This window comes from Plasmodium malariae (genome assembly GCF_900090045.1).
Source record: "Plasmodium malariae genome assembly, chromosome: 5".
Classification (NCBI taxonomy): Eukaryota; Apicomplexa; class Aconoidasida; order Haemosporida; family Plasmodiidae; genus Plasmodium; species Plasmodium malariae.
The window spans coordinates 246,701-272,244 of record NC_041779.1 but is presented as its reverse complement, the minus strand read 5'-3'; the positions used below and the strand labels follow the sequence as shown (position 1 = coordinate 272,244).

The 25,544-nt window shown below is 20.0% G+C and overlaps 1 protein-coding gene and 2 pseudogenes across 1 annotated transcript, besides 2 other annotated features; 1 reads left to right on the top strand and 2 right to left on the bottom strand.

Annotated features, from left to right (window-relative positions):
• Window positions 1-1,242: 1,242 nt before the first annotated feature.
• PmUG01_05014300 lies at window positions 1,243-2,515 on the bottom strand (annotated as a pseudogene).
• Window positions 1,243-2,515: a sequence feature (Plasmodium exported protein, unknown function, pseudogene).
• A 16,415-nt stretch (window positions 2,516-18,930) lies between these two features.
• Window positions 18,931-19,674, top strand: PmUG01_05014200 (Plasmodium exported protein, unknown function; the record flags this gene model as incomplete). Its single annotated transcript, XM_029003342.1, has 2 exons — window positions 18,931-19,014; window positions 19,147-19,674. 2 exons carry the CDS (start codon window positions 18,931-18,933, stop codon window positions 19,672-19,674), a joined length of 612 nt encoding a protein of 203 aa, XP_028860298.1.
• A 4,211-nt stretch (window positions 19,675-23,885) lies between these two features.
• PmUG01_05014100 lies at window positions 23,886-24,862 on the bottom strand (annotated as a pseudogene).
• Window positions 23,886-24,862: a sequence feature (PIR protein, pseudogene).
• Window positions 24,863-25,544: the final 682 nt, after the last annotated feature.

Below are 25,544 nucleotides of genomic sequence, written 5' to 3'. Positions count from 1 at the left end.
AATCAGTTTCTGCTCATCTTAAAAAACAGGTTTCTAGTTGCATTAATGAGAAGTTCGTACATTTAAATGTAGAATAAAATAAATTTTCTGAGAATACAAAAGTTTGAACGGATTTGATTTGCACTTGCATAATGAATCAGGATCTTCATATAATCGGTCTACCTTTAACTTATATCAAATATTCAAGTTGATTGCTATTCCATTGTAGGAATTTTATATATTTGCCTCATCCTATATAAAGTAATTAATAATACCACTTATAAATGTGAATATTTTCATATAGTAATATTTATTTTTTTTAAATAAAGAACAAAAAAAAAAAAATATATATATATATATATATATATATATGACATGATAAATATATATACAGTGTTCTTATTAGGACGCATCTACATCAGTATTGAGTATTAGATAGATGAAAAGGGAACGAAAGGACATAAGAACTTAAATTTAAAGAAATAAACTGAAAATCTTTATTGATATGTCATCATAATAAGGGGGAAAATAAAGTAAGAGAATATGTAAATATCAATATATAATATATAAATAAGAAATAACTCTATTATTTATTATAGGATCATAAAAATAATACTGTATTATATATTTAATTTATTAACAATTAGGAAATACTGCCTAACAATGTAAATTTTTCAATTATGAAAGGCATTTCTATTATCTAAGAAGAGTTAAAAAAAAAATTTTGTATATAATAAAAACAATAATTATGTAGGTTTTTTTTTTTTTTGTTCAACAAAGTTGTTTTAATTAATGTGTTGTACATCTAATATATGTTTATGCATTTACATAAAGATGTTTGCACCATTTATGGAGATTATATGTTTAAATAATAATATATGTAATATTTAAATAAAATATTATAATAAAAATGAAATACAAAAAAAGTTTAACAGAATATATGTGCTAAATATAATTTTAATAAATCCTTATTATAATACAAAAATAAAAGTCTGTAATATTCACTCATGAATGAGCAAAAAAAAAAGAAAAATTTATTTAAAAGACTAAATTTTCACACAAAAAATGTGCATATATGATTGTTTAAATATAAAGTTAATGTACTTGTGATAAATATACATTAAGGAAAATTTAAAATCATATTAACAAAATTCTTATTGACAAAACGTTAAAATATATATAATTCACATGTATACATGTTTTATATTTATGTATACATTTAAATATATATGAAATTGTAATAACACTCAAATTATTGAATCTTTATGTAAAACAATTTAAAAAATGTTTTTTTTTTTTTTTAGTATAACCTAATGCGTTAATCACATCTTCATATGATTTATAATTTTTGCATGTATAATAGAATTTCGTAATTTTATAAAACATATATACAACAGTAAAAGCAATCGTAATTCCTGTTCTACCAACATTATAATTATCGTACTTTAGTATATAAAGCACTATGATGTAGATACTGTATAATATAATTGGATAAATAACTATTAAATGACACTTTATTTTTTTTTAAAGTATTCCTTCATTACTACTATGAGTTATATGATATTTTGTCAATACTTATATAAGTGATTTGTCGTACATTCGATCTAATTCATTTATAAAATTAATCATAAATAATACAATAGGCTTTATATGTAAATTAAAGAATTTAATGGCAATATACATATATTTCTTTAACTTCTGAAATTGATCTTTTACAATATTGTCATCCTTTATAGAAACATCTTTCTGCTTACAATCGTTGTCATTGAAGTCATCAATTTTTGATGAATTATGTAATTTTTCCTTATTCATAAGGAACTTGGATAAGTTATTTGGTTCTTCAGAACTAGTTACAAGTTTGTGCTTAAACCACGATACTTTAGTCTTATTAAAAGGTATAAATATTTTATATAATTTTTTGAGAATACTTCTAAATTTAACTTGACTATAAACTTGTTTTAAAACAGTTAAGATCCTTCATCGAACTATATGATTTTTGAAAATTATCATTGTATATAAATTTACTGTATGGTTCTTGAAGTATGTTATTATCAACGTTACTATCTCTTAATGGTTTTTCAGAATTATTATCATTTGGGCATTTATTATATGGTTCTTGAGGTATGCTGTTATCGATGTTACTATCTATTAATCGATCTTCAGAATAATGGTCATCTTCATTTATATATAATACCCTTATTTTTGAACTATTATATACTTGTTTTTTCTGCACATTTATTTTTTCCTGAATAGTTTACTTGTTCTTATAATTAATGCTTTGTTTTTTCTAGTTCTATTATACAATGATTTACAAAAGGTAATGAACTAAGTATTAGGATAAGTAATAAAATTTATAAAGATTATATTTTAATTATTTTCAAAAATTTCATTTTAAAAAGAAAATAAATTAATATTATAAAACAGTCAAAATTATGAAATTTTAATTTTTTCCTACCTCATATGTATATATGAAAGTCCATATTAAAGAAATAATAGTAGCTGAGATTTTCGTGGAAAATATTTTATTTCTTCCCATTTCATATGCTACTTTATTAAAGTTCCTAAATTCTTATTGTAATTTAAATTCTTTCAGCAGCATATTAGGTATTTTTTCCGTAATTATTCAACATTAGTTTTCTAGTTAAATTTTTTTTACTTTTGTAACATCTTTAATCTGTTCAAAAATTTTTAATATATTTCTATGTATCAATTATTTTTTTAATACCCTTATTACTATTAGATCATAAAAAATATAAATATAAGAACACACTAAATAAAAGTGTTTTACGAAATATTTTATATAAAAAAAATTATTTAAAATAACTTAATGAAAATAAATATTAAATTAAAAAAGTTTTACAAAATAATAAAAAAATATAGTTATTACATAATATTTTATTATTTTCACGTTCAACTTTTATATTGTTACAAAAAAAAGAAAAAATAATAAAATATATATATGCACCTTCTTATGTTAAATTATTATTATTTATCAGTTAACCTAGTATATATCATTATAGGAAAAATATTGAAGTAGCATATTTATTTATTATATTAATTATATAAATTATCGTTGGAAAATTTTAACATTTTTAAATATCTTTTTTTGTTACTTTAAATAATTTAGACTTTTCAAAAAATCTTGAAATTTATCATATATAATATTTTTTTGAAATTATTTAATTTGAAAAAAAATAAATATATAAATGAAAAAGGGATGATATACGTAATAATGATCATATTTTTAGAAGTTATTTTATTTGAGAGCAATGTTATTTATGTATAAATATAAAAATACTATCCATTAAAATATTTATTTATTCATGAAAAAGAATAATTAATAAAAAGCATTAATATATAAAATGCAAATTTCTTTTTTAACTTAAGGTTCCTTTTTTGTTGTTGCATTATCCAAGATACAGTTAAAGTTTTTATTTTTTTAAAAAAATTTTAAACAGCTTAATTTCATCTACAATTGGGGTATATTTATAAAACTGTGTGCACTACAGTAAATTTAGGATAATATAATAGGTAACCGTTAAATCTCAAATATTTAACATATAAGAAAAATCCTCCTTAAAATATATATTTGCGATCCAAATAAAAAATATTAAGCAAAATTATTTTAAAAAAAAGATAATAAAATAATTGAAATAAACACTTGTATACGTTTAAAATATTATAGAAAAATTATATTTAGTTAATTCATTGGAAACTTATACTGTATGGATGCCTACATATTTATTAATTGATGTAAAGTAACAAAAATATAAGCATAATAAGATAGTGTTTTAATATGATGTTTTCACTTAAATATAAGTAACAAATTAAAGATTAATTAAACTATGATTTAAAAAAAAGAAAAAAAAAAAAAAAAGGTTGACAATGCAATAATATAAAGAATGATTAATATTAAATGTGTTAATAATATAATTATATAAAATTAAAAGTTTATTAAAAATTATTTATTGTCATTTTATATTATCTACGTTTACTGTAATTTCTTGAAATATATAATATTGTAGTTTCTAGTTATTTTTTATGTTTCGCCCACTATGTATGTACAATGAATACGGTTTATGCTTTCGTATTTATTTGAAGTTCTAATATTACATTACTATTTATAATTATTTTATATATATGTATGTATATCCAGATTTGTAAGTGACCTTATATTTGAGTAGGATAAATAACTCTATTAAAATGGATAAATCTTAAATTCTTTTCCTTATCAAATTTATAATTAAAGTTTATTAAAAGTATAAAGTAAATGTTGCAATGATGTTAATCGATTTTTAATCAATGCAAATATTTTACAGCAAAACTTGGTGACTTTAAAAATATAATGGAAATATAACTCATTCAAAGAATTTAATTGTGTATATTTTGATAACATTGTTATTGTGGTTATTAAGATTTTCTATGTACTATAGTCAAAGTAATCATAAATATTATATCTGCAAAAAATTTTGTTTTGCACGACAAATGATAAAACTCATTTGTATGTAGGAACAGTTTTATACAAATTTATTTAATGATAAAGTGATTATTCATTAAAAATATACATATATTTAAATTATACAAGTAGTTGTTATATATAAATTATGAGTTATAATCTCAACTTTTTAGAATAGATCTTAACATGATCGAAAAAATACAATCCTTAACTAGAGTTCAATATAATAAAGCATTAATGTGAATCAAATATGGTTTATCAAAGTTCTTGCGTTAGTAAATTCTAAGAGTAAAAGTTGAAATTAAATGATAAGATATATGAAACAAAATTAATTAAAATAATTCTTATTTTTATTTATTATTTATTTGGAACATAAAAATGGTTATCAATTTAATTATACATTTAAAAAAAAAAGATTTATTTAACGAAGGTACTTATTAGCCGAACTAAAGCACGTATGTATAGTATATTTATATATGATAATTCATATTTTCATTATTATTTAAGATACCGTGTTGAAGTGAATATAGTTAGGAATTTTATAAAATTAAAACTTTATATATCTCCTAATGAAATATTTAACACTATATTAATGAAAAAAAATATCATTTTCACAGTTTGTTAATCCTTAAGTTAACAATTCTGTATGATTATAACAGTTTTTATATCTTATCAAATGAAATTCATATAAAATAATATTTCTCCTTATATTTATTATATGTATATTATATTTTTTTTGAAAATTCTATATTCATAATTATATTATTAACCATTGTGAGTTCTTATGTGATATTAAAAATATATCAAATATATTAAAGGCTCAATTTGGACAGTAACGTTAAGGTGAAATATGTGTAAAAAAGAAAGAACTTTAATACAAATGCTATATTTTATTTTAAGTTGTTATAGAAATATATTTTTATATTAGATAATTAAATACTAAGAACTGTTTTACATAAATTCTTAGTAATTTTCTTAATAAAAAAGATATATACTTAGAAAAAATTATTAACAAACGTTTTTCTTTTCTTCCGGTGCTTACATAATATAAAATACAAAGAGAAACAAATTAAAAATAGGTAACTTGATGAAATATACATAAAAAAAAGTTTATATTTCAAAACATAAGTGCTAAATTAAATGAGAAATAAAATATGAAACTTAATTATAGATATATTTTATTCATTAGCTCGTAAATTTTAAAATAGATCTATATTTATAGTGAGTTAAAAGTTACATAGGAATACATATTCTATTTTTCTCTTATTACTAATTAAGAAAAATTGTAATATTTGTTTTACGTTTCTCTTTATCAGTATTGAATTATACAAATCTAATTTCAATTTTTTATAATATCTATTTTGAATTATTTAACTTTGTTAATATTTCCTAAATATCCCATAATATATTAATCTTCCATTTCGGCATGGTACCTAGATACTAGCAACTGAAGTTTGTAAGATAAATACACAAGTATTGAAATACAAATGATGAACATATATTTATTCTAATTACATGTGTAGACTCAATTAGATTTTAGTTTGTTTATTTAATGAATTAAAGATAAGATAATAGGATATTTAGATAATATTGATAAAATCTCGTTTTTGTATGCATTTGCAATAGATATTTTTGGAATAATATTGTGTATACTAATATAACTAAGTAAAAGTAAATAAGGATCGAAAAACATAATAATTTCTTAAAAATACATCCACAAAATATATAATAAAAAGCTTAAGATGTGTATATTGTATTTCTCTAATTTTGCTTATATATACTTATATATTGCTAATATGATAAATATTAATATAGCTGACTGAATATTTTTTAAAAAGGAATTATCGCATTTATTTATTAATTTTTAAGTTATATAAGTTAACTTTAGAATATGCTTTTATACAATAACAATTTGATAAAATATAATGCAAGAAATATATATATTTATTAAATATAATGGCATGTTTTATATGAAAAATACTAGTGAAAGGATAATAGATGTAATATTTTGAAGGAGAAACATATGTAAATTACATATATGGAATAAATAATTAATAAGCGTATTTCTGCTGAAGAAGTGTTATTTAGTGCTACAGGTTTTACATTTTTATAACGAGGAGGAATGCATATACATATATGTATATGTATGTGTAAAAAGATATCTGAAAGAATAGGCCTTTTTTTTTTTCTTTTATTACAAATAACTAAAACCATTTTTAACTTTAATTAAACGTAGAGCTTATTCATAATGAGTATACACCTTATTTATTCATATTATAAATTTACAATTATAAAATATTTTTTTTTAGTTTTATTTCATAAACATAATATTAACTATAGAAGCGGCTCTTCAAGATCCTAGTAAAAAAAATATTTAAAAAGTATTTAATAATCAAAATTTTGAAAAAATTCTTGAAATAGGATTATGGAAATGTTGAAATCATTTACTTTTAAGAAATCAAATATCCACAAATTTTTTATATGCCAGTGAAATTATAAAAAAATTGTTTAAACATAAATGAAAAATATACTCTTAAAAATGGATATTAATATTTAAAAAACATTTGAATTTAAGGAAAATATGGGATTCATTAATTACTAAATATACATTATATAATTTAAGTACCCCTTCTGTGTATAAATATATGAATATATTAGTCCTATTTTGTTTTTAAAATTTAAAAATTTTGTCAACCTTGAACTTTGTATTTAATTGTTTATTTATATAGTGTTTATTAATATACATATATATTAATTTTATATAGCAAAGTAATCATGAAAAGTAATAATGATATATTTACCTTATTCTTTTGTTTTCTCTTGGGTTGTAATAGATGTAAGAATGCTTTCATTATTTGCATTATTGTATCACAGTTTAAATATTACAACTCAGAACATAATATATATATATTTGTAGTGTAAATTAATAATATTATGTTTTTTATTCATAGAAATTAATAAATAGTTATTGAATTTTTGATATTAATTAAGACATATATATATATATATATATATATATATATATATATATATATATATATATATATATATTTAATAAGTTGTGTGCACTAATATTGTATAATTAATTAATACATTATCGAACATATTATATATTATATTCTTGGAAAAAGACATACTTTTCCAATATAATTGTGTACTTAAAATTTTCTTAATGCCTTTACAGGGAAGTTCATGACATATCACTAAATGGCGAACTTTTATATTATCTGTGAATTTTTATAAAATGTTTTTTTTTTTAGTTTTAAGTTATTAAAATTTCATTGCTATTTAAAATGTAAAAGATATTTTATTTTTTAGAAAAATATATCTATTTAATAGTATTGCATTATTCATATAAATTTGGCTTAAGTTATTCTGCACATCTTACATACAGTACGTATTACAGTGTTAAATAAATAATTTTTACTATATTTCATTATTTTTTGTATTCATACTTTAAAATTAATCTTTTCATGTTTAATAGAAACTTCTACTTAAAAAAAAAACTCTTCTATGAGGGGAGCGCACAATGTTTGTATGGGTTTTGAACTATATTTTCAATACTCTTTATATTATTAGATTTGTAATAATGTTAAATATGAATTATATTATCTCTTTTTTTTTTTTTTTTCTAATTTATCTTATTTCTCAACAAAAGAATAACTACACCTGCATTTTAATGAACTTTAAAATAGTATATTCTTCAGATAACATTCACTGCTAACAATAGGATCAATTTCTCAAATATTTTTATTATTTAAAAAAAAAATTTTAGAAATGGAACCTACTTTTAATATTTTCATTAAATATATATGAAAAATTAAACAGAGAGGCATATATATGCTATAAATTTATAGACATTACTGATTCTTTATTTTTACCTTACAATACTATAAATATTGCGAGCAACCTTGTATTATCTGTGGTGTGCTCTATACGTGATTATGCAAAATGCATATATATTTAATATATTATTAATTATATTAACGAAAAAAATTTTTTAATATAGAATTAGGCAAAATAAAATTGAAGTATAAATTAAAATATAATATGTGCTAATGGAAGAATCTAAATACATGCAGGACAAAACATATTAGGAATATTTCAAAGTAACATTATTAAATATTCATTGTCGCTAAAGTTTATTATATAATAATGTAACATTACAATTATTATAAAAATATAACAGCATTATTTAATATGTATAATCTACCTGGAATTATACAGTGGTCTCAAATTGCTAATTATATCTGAATACATAACATGAACAGGACAAATTCTTGAATACATATTCATGATATGGATGAATAAGCTAGTGCATATATATTTTAGTTATATTTCATAAATAATCATTTTTGAAAAAGCATTATACATAGTATGTTACTACAAATGCGTGTAATTATGGTAACTTATATATTGTTCATTGGTATAAAAACCGAGATCTGTGAAAATAAATAATGAAACATTATGACACCATAATACTATTTGTTAGATGTGGAAACTGTTAATTTTAATGAATTATGATATAAAATAAATATTTTAACTTGTTTTTTACAGGGTAATATAAAATACATAACAGTTTTTTATACGATAGATTCAAAATTGTATAATTTCTAATTGTTATATATTTTTAGTTTGTTAAAAACTGACCTTCTTAAGGTTAGTATAAAGAGAAAAGTTGAAAATGATATAATACAAAACTGTTAATATATTTTTATCGGAATTATTCGTATAACAATTTTTTGGAAATATATATACATAAATGAGGGTGTTTAGACATAGAAGTTTTTTCATAATAATGGTTTTTTCGAATAATTTTGCAATATTTATTTTTACGTTGTAAACTTATTTATTTGTATAAATTGGATATTTTAGTTTACGCAGAAGGATTCGCTAAAATTGGAGAAATTTAAAAATATTTATATAATTGTAATATGTATATCTATTGGTACACTAATTATTATAATTACGCAAATGGTTTTAACAGTACTTGAGAGGGATATATTAAATGTAATATATTCTTTCCTTTAAACATATTTCAATACAAAGACATTAGGAATATACAGTATTAAATAGCATAACATAAATACAAGCCATTATTATATATGTCTGTTTCCGTTTCGTATATGATATAAATCCGTGACAAACACAAATAAGTTTTTGTTTTTATGAAGAATATTACATGCAATTTTAATATATGTTTGAAGAATGTGGAATATAATAATAATTTCTCTTATTAAGATTATAATATACAAATATTATTGTATGAAACAAAATTATTGCATACGAATATTATTAAATATTTACTGTGTGTATGGTAATAAGAAAGTGCTTCTGAAAAAAAAACAGCATAGTGGCTTATTTTTTAATTATTTATATATATACATAAGCGGAAGAGAAGTTCTATATAACATTTTTTAATGAAGGAGAATGTAGAAGGAAAAAATCTAAGACGTTCTTAATATATGGTAAATAATTTGCATGGATTTTTTTCATAAAAAAATATTTTTAAAATTTAAAGAAAAAAAGTAACCTACGAAGTAACGTCACGGATAAAAAAGAGAGAAATTTAGTATGGAATTATTATTTTATTAGATATTTCTTATTTTTATTAGTAAAATATATCAAGGAAACATAACTTTTAGGATAAAAATTCTTAAAAAAAAAACGAGTCTTTAATTTAATATTTTTTTTTTGACTATTTAATAATACAGAAATAATATATTTTATGTGTATAAAAATAAATGTCATATTATATATTTAATAATATATTATTGTTCTAATATTTTATAAACAACAAACAAATGTAAAATATATATACTTACATATACCGTTATATATGTGAAGTAAAAAAAGGACTTAATTTCATTTGTTATAAGACGTACAAGCTAAAAATTTACAATGAATATAATGAATATATGAGAATAAATGGAATTCTGTGTAAATTATTTTTATATCAAAAAGTTTAAATAACATATGAATTACATGTATACTTTTCTCAAAATAAGTTGTATATATAACATGTAATTTAAACAAATTTTGTAGGACCATAACTTGTTGAAAAAGAATAAATAATTTAAAAGAGTTAATAATGCTTTGATTATTATATATTCAATAAAACAGAGTGTCTTCAGTATAATTTACACATTTCTATTTTATTTATTTTATGCCTTGAGTATAATATTTTTTTAACAAATATCAGTTTTTTGTAAAGGATAAGAGCTTTAGGAATGTTCATTGAAGTTTATTATGTAAAAGACTTTTTAAATATACATTTAATATATATTGAATGAGTTAATTAAGTGTTTTATTACGTCGCTTACTAATAATATTTGTAGCATCTCTTCTATATTATCGCACATGTTCATTTCCAAAGAAATGTTGTGAAATAAAGAATACCTTCTATGAGGATAAGGAAAGGACTATTTTTAATGCAAAAATGGACTAAAAAGATTTTTTAAATATAATGAATGAATAAAAATGAATTATAGATTATTAAAAAGTAAAAAGTGGATATATAATTATGGTAAAATTTGTATATAATATGGAACTGAAAAAAAAAATTTTAAAAACATAGATATACTTAAAAAAACATAGAAATAACTTAGAATACATAAATATTCGTATATATTAGAAGTAGTTAATAATGTTATAAGTTATATATTGTAAGCATGTTGCTATCATACGGGGGAATATATCATCAATAATATGTAAATGAATTTAGGTGAAAAAAATAATTTAAGATAACTTTTTAAATATGAAGGTGACTGAAATATGTCATTAAAATAATAGCGTCATTTTATATTTTTATTAATAGATAATTTAGCAAGATTGTATTTAATAGAATAATAAGTTATTTTGCACGCTTTTCTGATACCCATTTTACTGAATATTCATGTTGTACAAAATAAAAAGTATTAACACTGATTGAAATCGTTCTTATAAGAATAGATATATAATAGAAATACATTTTATCTTTTGAAATATATAGGTATTATTTAATTATAAATTTTTTTTATAGTTCAAATGTTTAAAAGTATACATTATAATATACCTTCTAGTAATACTTTAAATAGGAAATTTATTTTTAATTTAAAATTACATTAACTGATTTCAAAAATATTTTTAATATACAAAACAAATAAAAAAAAGTACTAATTTCATTTGATATTTATGGAGATAATATCTGAAAAGAAATATATATTTTTAAAACATATATTAACAATAATTTATTTCAGAATTAATTTGAACATATTTGAATTACGAATAGTATGTATTAAAATGAATAAAGTGTGATAACTTAATTATTTTGGATATAAATTATATTAAATTTTTTTAGAAATACACTCATAATAATATATATTAATAAAAAGAAAAGAGAAATATACTTTATTATTTTTTTGTACGTCGTACAATTATTTAGTGTTACTACTAACATATAAAATACTGATAAAATTAATATTATAAATATAAATTGGAAATTTAAATAGATAAATAATAAAGAAAGAATTGGATATTAAAATCTGTAAATTAATAAAAATATAATAAAATAAAAGGAAATAATAAGGACACCCTTTGAACTATGGAGTTTAAAACTATCAAATAATCTTATACACAGGAATAATATGTATTGATAATATGAAAATAATAGAATTAGCTTCTATTTTTGAGGATGAATTATATAAAAAACACTAAGAAATGTACAATGATAAATAAACGTTTAATGTTGATCACAAAAAAAAAAAAAAAGAAAAAAAGCAATCTATCAGAGATACGGAGAATGCTTGATGTACTTTTACACTCTGATAAAAAAATATAAATACTTGACATATGGTCATATAACTTCTTAAACCTATGATAAATCATATGATGATGAAGTACAGGATAATGAGGAAGTCATAAAAAAAAATGAAATATACCATTTTACAATGGTAAAAAGTATAAACATATCAAAGCAAAAAAAAGAGAGATAGGAAGCTATTAAAGCATTTCTTATGGAAGTATTTTAAAAATTGTAAAATTATGTATAAGGATTAATCAAGGACGAATTCCTACAAGTACGCCTGTATTATTTCATAAATAGAGAAATTAAAACTTATTGTAATTTAGTATTCCATGATTTAATAACAAACAATGATAATTATGTAGAAAAGAAAAAAGAATCACGGTAGAAATGGATAGAAAGACGTGAAAATGTTCTTTAGAAATTGAAGATAGCATATCAGTCTTATAATTTGAAGAATGTACAGAAAAGAGTACAAAAAAAATTAGGAAGGATTGAATAGTAAGAAAAAAATATGCTATGTACATAAAAAAGAATATATTTAATATAAAGGCAAAAATGAATGAGAAATCAGTGGACATCAAAGCAAGGAACGTCCATGATGCAAAATATTGAACAAAAATATTTAAGGGCTTGAACAAATTAGATACAGTATAGCATAAATATGCATTCCCAGAAAACAATGATGGTATGTCAATAATAAATATTTAAGGATCATATAATAACTTAAATTGCGAAGATTTATATAAGTTTTAAATGAAAATATTATTAGCAAAATTATTGCTACAGATATTCATAATGATATTATGAGAAAGTGAAAATGTGAATTTTTCACATATAACAGAAAATTATTTTTGGAGACTACCATAGATGAAATGAATAGTTCATAAAATTCCTCAGATAGTTAAGAAACAATGGAAATTACTGGAAAAACGGAGAACAACCTTTCATAATATAGGGAAACTACTGAAGTTGATAAGTATAATGAAACAAAATATTTATTAAAAAAGTTGCAAGAACGCAGAATAAAAGAACTGATTATATATGTAAATAACACATTCAACATATAATTACATAAAACAGGAAGGTGTACAGAAGAAGATAACTAAAAATTAATTAAAAGTAAAACTCTTAATTACAGGGATAATGTGTAAATACTATCTTTAGATTAAGTCCAGGAAAATTTTTACAAATTTCATAATATGTGAAAAGAATACACGAAAATATTAATTATATAGAAAAACGTAATACGGAAGACACTAGCAATCGTGGATCCTTATATGGAGAATGTAATAAACTAATAAATAAATAGAATGAAGAGCTAAAAAAATGAAAATTGGGATATTGAACAAGCCGTAACACGATGAATATTTGTAGTAATTTGTGATTCTGAGAAGGATAAATGCAATAATAATAACATATATTTAATGTATGAAACCATTTCACATAAAAAATATATTATTAAATAAGAAAATTAATAAATTATGGAAAAAATGAACTGCAAATGAGTTGGGTAACAGAGCTGATGAAACTATAAATTAAGAATGGAATGATGATGTAGATCACAAGCAAAGAAAGAAGAATATATAGTAAAAAGGAAAAAGAATAATTATACACAATATTAGTTAAATATTTTATTACTTATTCACCATTTAAAATATCAGAAAATAGTTCAAAAATTGTTACGTTTGGTTATACATGAAATAAGACAAGTTAAAATGAAAAAAAATATAACATAATTAATATAATATAATGAATTCAATTTTGCAAGAACTGATGGATGTATTTAAAAATAAATACCCACAAATAAACGAAAATAACATTAAATATTTGTGGAATATAAAGATGGAAAATTTTAGGATATTATAAATTTATAATATAACAAAAAAAGTAATAGAGCTTTATGGGGGGGAAATGTAAAGAATACTAAAAACTTCATAAATAGAGATAAAATGAAAATGAAGTTAAAAATACATTATTACTCCAATGAAACAATATAACATTGAAGTCTAAATATGAATATCTTATTTATTATATGAATAAAAATTTTATATGTTACGGATATAATATATTACTACCTCGTTCGTAGATTATCAAGATAATTAGGCTATAAAGTATAAGCAAATATTATATCATTTCAAGGGGGTAGAAATGAAAATTTGAAAGTACTTATTGTAAAAGATATAAGTTTGTCAAAATAATGAAAATAGATTAATGAAGAAGTAAAAGAAAGGCATTTAGTAACGTACTTGGATTGGTTTCATAAAACAAAAATGTAACATATATATATGTAAATGAGCTCATAATATATGGAGATCAGTCAAACAGCAAATTTGTATTCAGCAACATATATTATAAAAATTCCCAGTAACATCTGTAAAAATAAATATATATGTGAATTTGAATATTTATTATTATAAAGTGAATAGGAATCAAAAATTATATATAAACCTATGTAAGAATTATATACGAAATTTATTCATTAAAAATTAATAATATATTTGTATTATGAAATTTTCTTAATGGAAAAAATATAAAAAAATTTTATAAGTGTACATCAGAAAACATTTTATTAATGTAACTTGTGTATAAGTGAAGATTACAATATTCCCAACAGCTGTACTATTAATAAATAGATTGTATTAGAAGAATATACCAATATATATTCTTTTTTTTGTTTTTCATTAATATTATCTAAAAAGAAGGTTATATTAATGTTTAGCTCATTAAGAACAGGGAGATTTTAACGCATATATATACAAATATTGATGTTTACGTATTAAATATAAGAATATTAATTCATGAAATTTGAAACAATATTTTTTATTTAATTCCTTAATAACTAATTTTTTTACAGAAATCATAATATGTATAAGAATTTATAATTTATTTTATTAATACACATTTTGTTTCCGTACATATAAATTATATTAATAATAATATAATTTTAGAAACTAGAATCCCCCGTTTATAGTGCGGATAAGGATACAGTATTAGAACTCTTTTAATTACAAATATGTTTAAACATCATTGTATTTATTAATATTTTTTCGTTTTCATAAAATTATTAATTTTTTTTATACATTTTTCTTATATTGTATTAATGAAATTTTATAGTTATACAAGAATGAAATAATATTTTTTACCTTAAAATGAATTAATATTTTAAATGTATAATAATGACATTTTTATTGCACCATAGAAAAAAATTATTACACCTTTTGATAATTTATATGCTTTCATATTATATTATAAAAAGTTACGAGTTATATTTAATAGCACTTTTTTGTATTTATAATATAATATGAAGATTAATGTATTTTTTAAGGAATCATTTAATTTAACAAATATGTTTAATATAATAATTCTTTGATTAATAAAATAAATGTGCTGACAATATACATGCAGAATTTGTATAACAGATACAGTACACTTAATGTATATTATATTCATCACTTCAGATACCATGGATTTTTAAAAAATAGAAAAAAAAATTTAGATATGTCTTTTGTGTGTAAATTTTTTATTTTACAGACCTAAGTTATATTGTTTTGTATATATATTTAAAATACCTTATTTGAAAGAATAAAATATTTCTGAGTACTTGGAAAGCATTATTGTTATTAAATTAATTCTAAAATATAATTATAAAAATTGATGTAGCTGTAAAAAACATAATTAAATATTCATACACATATATATATATATATATATAATTATATGCATACATACCTACAGAATAATTTTAATTGTATATATCTAAAAAGGAAATATGAAATATTTATTTATTTATATTAAATTTTTTGTTAATTTTATTTAATATAAAAATTAAATTTGTTAAAATAATTAAGAATTAAGAAGTAAAATAAATTTATATTCACATTTTTTATTTTACCAAAAATCATTTTTAAAAATACAGAACATATTATTAACTTTTTTGCATTGCTTGTCTTTTTTGATGTGTTGTTAAATATGATGGAACCGTAAAAAAGGAAAAATATTCTTATATTATTTTTTATAAATATTTTTATTACGAAAAAGATTATAGAAGATTTAAATGTTATGGCCTCTCTAATTCTTTTTTAGTAAATTTAGAACAAATTCATTCATCTTAGTGACAGTAGTAATATGAAGAACAGTAATATTATTCCTTCAACTTATAAGTTGCAGTTGTTGTATCGATGTAATTAATAAACTTTTTTTTTTATCTGTACAACTTTTACAATGTTCTTGAATTTGCAGTGATCTCTAATTTGATTATAGCTGTAAAATATTTGTAATCAATATAGCTCATATAATTTAAGGTATATTTATATTAACTAAATGTGATAGCAAAAGTAGTTATATAAGAATCCACAATGTATTGTTAATGAATTAACAAACAATAAGCATTACATATTCGTTCATATAGTAATTTTGAAGTGTCTTATTAGGTTATTTGCAAATTTTTTAAAATAATGCGTTAGTGCATACATTTATCTTGGTAATAATGTGAAATAATATTTAAAATATTAAATATTAATTTTATTATCTTATATACATATACTAAAAGAATATGCATATAAATTTATATGACAAAAAGGTGAGTATGAATGTGTAGTAATTTTATATTTGCCTTTACTTTTAGCATGTATCATTAATAAATGTATTCGTTATATTAAGTAATTTTTTTCATGAAATTTAAAATAGTAATGTACAATACATATATAAAATTCATGAAAAAGAAAACGTTCTGAAGCCGTGTTTCATCCACAGTGACAATTTAATAAACGAGGCATGTACTACTAACACGTGAATCACAAATTAGCATTCATTGTCTGTTGTTAGGGAAATGTACTACAAACAAATAATATGTTCCATGACTAAGCATAAATATAAATTAAATAATTAACAACTTTATAGTTAGAAAATTAAATGAAAAAATACTTCTATTTACTAATCGGCCTTAATGTTTTTAGAAAAAAAACGTTTTTAATTCTTGTATAAATATATTTGCTAATAACATGGTTATTACAAAAATTCAAATAAATTTAAATAGATATATTCTGAGGGTGTTTATTGAGTTTTACATTTAAATAATTTATCCATTAAATTTTTATATATTCGTCATAATATTTTATTATAAATTTCTTTATTAAGAAAAATGAAAAAAGTAAAATAATAATATTATAAAGTTAATAAAAATCATAAAATAACTTCGTTATTGTGCTTTTATAACTGTCAATAATTTATAATTAACCATACATATATAGTAATTTTTTTTATGAACTTACATATATATTTATGTGTAAACCAGAACATAAATAAGAATAGAACTGTATGATTATTAAAAACACAGTAAATATATAAGAAGAGAATTTAATTTAATCATTAGTGATTACTTATATATCCAAAAATATTCCGTAAGTAGGAAATATATTTATTCTTGTTTAAAGAAATATTTTAAAATCTTCTTGAGTATAAATAATAATGAAAAAAAAATAAAAACGTATATTAATACAATATTCAATAATGAATGTACAAAGCTTTTAGGAATTTTATATTAAGCGTAATAGTTGTCTTATTTTATTAAATTATCATTATTATAAAAATATTATTGCTATGGTTGCATTAATTGGTGAAGGTATTTTTCTATGTTATAAGCATTTTTTTTTTCTGTAAAGTAATAAACTTAGTGTTGAAGTTTAATAAGTGCCATTTTACTTAATATAAATCTTTGAATGTTTTTTATATAATATTTGTACTTTTTGTTCTTTATTCATATTTTTTATTATGTTTATATTTTAAATTGCAGCAATTATAAAATATTTTTTCTCGTTCATCAATGTTTTATTTTAATATTATATCATATATTGAATTATTAAAATTTTCGCGTTAATATTAAATAACATTACGCTGTTGCAACATAAAAAATTGTTTTAAATTTAAACAGTTGTAAAATTAAATTTATCTTACATAATAAAAGTGTAAAAGAAATTTCATTCATAATAATTTATTATATTTTATTGTTAACTTAACAATTGAATATTTCAGTTTAAAATGTAAAAAATTACGTTTAATATTGTATTGTACCTGAATATATATTAATTAAATCCCTTTAAATTATTATTAATATATATATTTTTTTTTTGTTACATTAAGTTTATTGTATATTAATTAAAAAAACATTTTCATATATAAAACTTTAGATGACTGCATAAAATTTTTCCTCATTTTAATTATAAAAGATAAAAATTTTTAATAAATTTTTTTTCTAAGTCGTACAGTTGTTAGGTTTTGTAATTTTATGACACTTCATTTATTATCATGACTACATTTAAAGAAAGAGGTTTAATGTGAAAATAAAATATATAAATATAAATAAATTTTTTGATATAAATTACATATAGCTTTGTCTAGTAATTATAAAATATTAGTTAGATATATAATTTAATGTTTTTGTGAAACCTATACTATATATGGTTCATTAATTACCGTTCTTACATAGAAAAATTACTATAATATTTTTAATAAATTTTTCTATCTTTTCCTTTTTGTATATATATGATTATTATATTTAATTAAAGGAAGTTAAAAAGTTATAAATTTTAAATTTACAGAAAACGATAAAATAAAATTTTAACATAAACCATTTGAATAATATTGAAAAAATTATATATATATATTTGTTTTTTTATTATCACAGACGATGCAACATATATAAATTGACATAATGGCACAAACAATTAAATTTTTGTCTTTTAATAAAATTTTTTCATTTGTCCTATTAATATGGATATGGAAATACTCCTTTGAAGTAAGATAATTATTATATTAAATAATTTTTTTAATGCATGTTTTGTGATCTTTTTCATTTTAAAATTAATACTTTTTTTATATGTAAAAACTGATATTTTTTTAAATATTAAATATTTTCGCTAATATTTAGGAAACTACCTCAGGAATATTAAGTTATAAGAAAATCAATCTAAATACATTAGATGTAAGGATAAGAAGATTATTAAGTGAAGAAACAAATTTAAATGGCCAACAGAGACAAACATATTTAAGGGAAAGAAGAAGAAACACAATAGGTGAAGGAGAATATCCGTTTAAATATGGATTAAATACATCGTTAGAAAATTATAGCAAAAAAAAACAGTGTAAAAAAAATGTGAATGATGAAGTTCAAAATTCATCTAATTCATTATATTCTAGATATAGTTTCCAAAAATCCCAAGGTTCAATAAATTATATTGATCATAATAGTACAGATTCAGTAAGCTTTGAAGAAGTACTTCGAAGAAAATATTATATTCCAGAAAAAAAAAGTAGAAAATCATCCATAAAACAATATTTGAAGGAAGTAGATAAAAAATTAGATAGATATACAATAAATATATTACGGTATAAGTTAGGTTTTGATTATAGGGGTTTGGAGTTGATGCCTTTTCTTCATATGTTTAGAAGAAAATAGGTTTTATTTTTTTGAATTTATGTTTTAGTTATATTATTCCTTTAACTTTTTTATTAAGTTTGACAAAGAGGTGAATAGAAGTAAGAGATATTTTTACTTTTTTTCACTTTTGCATATATTTAACTATTTAGTAGAATATAAAAGTTGCTTTAAAAATATTTAATGCATATGTTCACCTACTGCTTTAGAAAAATATAAGTATATCCGTATATGATCTTGTACTTAATGTATTAAATTGTTTATACGTTATAATTTCATTATATAAGTTAAAATAGGTTTGTTTGTTTTTTTTATGTGCTTAATTTTTTTTTTTGTTGAAATTTATTTTTTTAAAAGTTTTTAGTTTAATGTGCATTTTAAATAGTAATTAGTAATTTTTATTGACAAAAAAGTTTTTGTTTTTTTTGTTTTCAATATAATCAATTTCTTGTTTTAATTATAACCATTATATTTAACTAATAAAATGTATATTTTAGAACGATTTCATTTAAAATAATATATAAGTTTGTATGATTACCTAAAATATATATTTATTACATACATTTCAATGTGTGAAATATTAAGGCGAATTTTATAAAATATAATGAATTTAGGAAATTCAGCTTTTAAAGATGCATATAAGTTATGTTGATGAGAAGAAATTATTTCATATATGTCATGTCTTTTTAAACAAATAATTAACTAATTGAAAACCCTTGCAACATGTTTTATGCTAATGAACAGGTTGAGTTATTTTATATGATTTAACAGCCTACATTATGTTCCAATTATAATATTTTCGTATTCATTTATCAATATTTCCATTAAATATGAAACGTATAAGTTTTTCCAAATCCTATAATTAGGAGATTTTTGCTTCATTATACGTAATTTATAAAATTTGGACTTCTACAAATTTGTGGTTTTATGAAAAGTTCAAATTAATTTTTGCTTTAGCTGTTACATTTTCATAGCTTTTATTATGTACTATTGAATAACAAGAGGATATGTTTATATGCTCTTAGTAGAATAATCTTGGGAACACAAGAAAAATGGTATTACAACACGGGACCTTGATCACAGAAAAAGTAATTATCTGGTTGTGATATATTTAACAAACATCAAATAAAATAAAATTTTTTTTTGTGTAAAACTGTTACTTTTTTATGGATAAAATAAGATTTTGTTTTAATGTTCCTATTATAATAAATAAATAAATAAAATAATAATTGATTAAGTTTCATTGCACTTTATGGATTAAAGCACTTTTGTTCTATATAAAACATAGAATGAAAAAAATATTTTTTAATTTTTTTTTGTAGAATAATTTTAAGATCGAAAAAGCTTTTCGGAGAAATTATATTAATTTTAATTTCTTTTATTCAACATATGACCTAGAAGAAACATAGAGAGGTACAATATAAATAAGAGTAATTTTCATTAAATTTGATGTAGTGTTAAAAAAGTAAAAAAAAGATTGGAATGATTATTTGAAATTGCTTCAAAAATATGATGATTATTGGTTATAAGATGTGACATAAATACTTGATTCCTTCTTTATATGGAAAAATAAGAGACGGTAATTTTGATGGCATACTCGTCAGTGGACTTTATAATAGAATGGACACTGCATTAGAAAGTGTATGTTCTAAAGATAAACCATTGATATGGTTACATAAAAAATATATAAAAGATTATGATATAAAAGTCCTAAAAGATAAAAAAGAAGTACTTTCATTTTTAGAATATACTATAATAAGATAAAAACTAAACTGGATTAATGTTTTAAACAAGAACAAATTTTGAGTAAACATATAGATATGTCTAAGTTATATAAGAATATGGAAAAGTTTAATGATAAAACATAATGTATGAGAGCAATTTAGAACATAGTAATGAAATATATGAAGTTTTGTGGAATTAGTTAATACTTATAAAGTTAAATATATTAAGAAACTACTACATTCAGAATTTGTTGAAGAATGTAAAAGATTTCATAGAAAATAAAACTTGAAAAACATAATGAATCTATGAAGTTCATGGCTTCATTAGGTTAATATAAAGATATACTTACTGTTAATGATTTCACAGAAAAAATGTATTAATATGTGTATTATAAGTTATTTTCCGTAATTATTTATATAATACGTTCTTGTAATATTCTTTTGTTAATAAAGCATAATACAAAAATCACCTTCTTTATATATTGGATTTCTGTAAATTTTCATAATTAAATTTTTATTATTGATTAATAGAAATATTGAATACAGTTGCTTACGTAATTTAATATTGTAGTGAATACAAATATATCTTAGTGTTGGAAAACACACCTTGGGGAATGAGTCATGTTGTAAAAATTTAGCTGGAGATATAAGAATAGAATTGAATAATATTCAGAATGAGGTAGAAAGTAAAGATAATCATCGTTTATATTTTATTTATTGGCTATATGAAGAAATAATAAAAATATATCTTGGTTAAATAAAAAAAAAAAAGTATTTTTTTTTTTTTTTCTAAACATCATAAGGTATCGTATAATATTAATTATGAGCTAAATGGAAAAAAAGTTTAGTGAATAGTATAAATCATTAATAAGTAAACATAATAGTATTTGTAATTTTAATTAACATATATCTAAAATTAATGAAATAAGAGAAATTTTTTTTTTATAATAATTATGAATTAATTAATTATAATCATTGCTTTTATTATTTTGGTTTCATTTTATAAGAATGCAGTTAGATGAAAAATTTGTTTGATTATTTTAACAATTATGTTAGTATATAAAGTAAATTTCCTTATATTAATGATAAAAAGCAAATATACTAATTGTATCTTATATTAATAAAATATGTATAAAAGATATGATTAAAAGGTGTTTTTGTTTTTTTGATTCTAATAATTATAGAGAGAGTTGTGTTTATAATTTTAAATGTCATTAAAGATTTTATCGAAATATATGGCTTCTAAATTAATATATAAAATATGCATATATGGGAAAAGCCAATAGTGTGTGAATTTAAGAGAAATTATTGAAACTCTGGAGGATTCTCTTATTTGTAATTTACAAATTAACAAGGAAACTCTGAATTTTAAATGATAATAAAAGCATTTCTCCAAAATTAAAATATCATACGTATGGCATTATACAGATAACGAGACCTATGGATATCATAAAAATTTATTTATATATGAAATCTGAAAAAATGTAGAATTATATGACAATTTTTATGTTCTCATCCTTATTCTCAAGATAGTTCCTACTACTTTTCTCGGAATTTGTTTCGTATTTTCCCTTTTCTATAAAGTAAATAAAAATGAAATATTGAAATATGAATTCTATTTGTTGCTTTTGCAATTTACATTAATGAGACTTTTTTAATTGTAGGGTAATTTTACATATGTTTTTTATTTATCGTATGTCCATTATTTTACTCCATTTGGATATTAATTATATAAATGGGTATTAAGGGAACCAAAAAAAATTAAGAATAGTGATTAGAAAGAATGTATTTATGAATTAATAATGTATGGTTAGTAATCTGACAATATGAATTGGAACATCAGAAGAATTTGTTTCGCTTATGATTCTGTATAAAAATCCTGCATAATGTGCCATCTAGAATATATACGAAGTATAGACAAAGTTACAATTGTTGTATAAATGAAGTCAAATTTTTAAGTATATTTAAATGAAAGGGAAAAAATAATTAAAAAAAACTAAAAATAAAAATATAAGTAAAAAAAAAAATATTTACATATTTTCTTTTAATTATGTTTTTGTTTTATGTTTTTCTTTTTTCATTTATATAATAATATTATTGGTGTTATTTTTAATGCTTTCGTTCTTTCTTTTATTTTCCCTTTTCTTTTTTTATTACTTAATAAATATTAATTAATAATATTGTGTAATAAAATCAATAATTACTTCATAATAGACCTGTATATATATAAGTCTTAAAAGGTCTTATTTTTCATTTCAAAGAAAGTTTCATGTATAGATGGATTTTTTCATTTATTGTCTATTACAATAGTATTTTATCTATGTTATCTGGTTCTTTGAATAATTTTAATATATTTATTTTAGTAATTTTTATACTCATGTGCTCATTTATTTATTTTTAACTAGTTTTATTTATTAGTAAATATCCAGTTATATGTACATTTTATTACTCTGTGTATTCATTTTTCTTATAAAAATAAGCCAAACTATGATTTTTGTAGCAAGCATCTCATTTAGGATGAAAATCTATATTATGATGACTTTCTTTATAATTCCTAATTATTTTTTTATGTGAATTTTTTAAGTCTTCTTTATCTTCAACTTTGTTAAGTTCAATTATTTTTTTCTTTTGTAAATGACTATGTAACCATGATTTCACTGGAGTAAACTATATGAAAAAAAAAATATATACAGATATATAATTATACATATAATTGTCTTGTGCTAGTAATTTTATGCGAAAATGAAATATACGATTTGTGGTAGAATATTTGTGATTTTAAGGATAATTTTTATTAACTTTTTGTAAAAAAATAAAGTTAGAGTTGCTAGTAACGCGATAGCTATTGTTAAGCTGGTAATAAATAAATAGTCTCTTTTTTAAGGTGGTAACAATTGTGGTATTCCAACACATTCAGTTAAGTTGAGCATTTTTTTTTCATAAACTTCCTTAAAATTTTTTAACTCTATACAAAAAATGTAACTATTTTTTTCCTCGCATTTCTTGTAATGTTCAGTATAAAAGTCATAACATTTTTTAGCACTTTCACAACTACAGCTTATAGATCTATTTCTTTGAGCATTAAATTTGCCAAAATCATCATAATAACTGTATAATCCTTTGAGGTTATTTGCAATATCAAATGGAATTTTTTATATTTCTTGATTGCATATATTATTTATTCTGGACGAAAGATCTATGTATGAATTAAACCAACTATCGTTACTGATATATTCATTATACGAAATTATCTTGTAGTTCAAGTATTCAGAACGTTTGAGTCTATGATATATATCATGGTCCCTTATATATATTAAATACCTATCAATCTTTTGACGTGGATTGGTAAAAATTGTATCAGAAGTTTTCAATAAAAATGATTTAGTAAGAACGCAATATTTTCCAGGATTATCATAACCCGCTGTATTTTTAATATCTTAAATAGCAGTATCAAATTCATTTTTATATTTAAGAAATAATTCCACTGAACTTTCCTGAAAACAAAAAATTAAGTTAGTACTAACCTATAAATACGAAAAATCATACATTTATGAACAAAAATATTTTATTCGTTTCTAGAAAAAATAATTGTTGAAATACTCTGAAATATATAATTATTATAAAAAAAAGATAAATTTAACATTTTTCTCTCTAATGGAGGATTCTATTATATATATGTATACATGAAAAACATAACAGATATTATGCTTATATGAAATTGATAGTTATAAAAGTAAAAATTTGATACATATTATGTTTATGTATGATGTATTCCTTTTTTTCTTAAGTGGAATTTAAAAAAAAATTCATTCAGAAAATCTCCATCTTAACTTTTGCTTTATATTTATATAAGGTATATCATTTTGTATAATGTAGAATGAATGATTTTGTTTGTAAATATAATAGTATGATAATTGGATTACTTTATAGTACTTATAAAATTTTATATAAAAAACTACTCTTTTCTATTATTTTAATTTATACTAAAGTTGTATGGTTTTATTGAAATGTAATACGAAAATGTAAATTAATTTTAGTATATTTTTATATATAATTATGAATTTTTGTTGATCTTTTAAAATACTACACATATATAACTCTTATCTTTCTAAAAATTATAGTATTTTTTTCTTTACTAAGGATGTTTTGTTTTTTTGTTTAAAATAA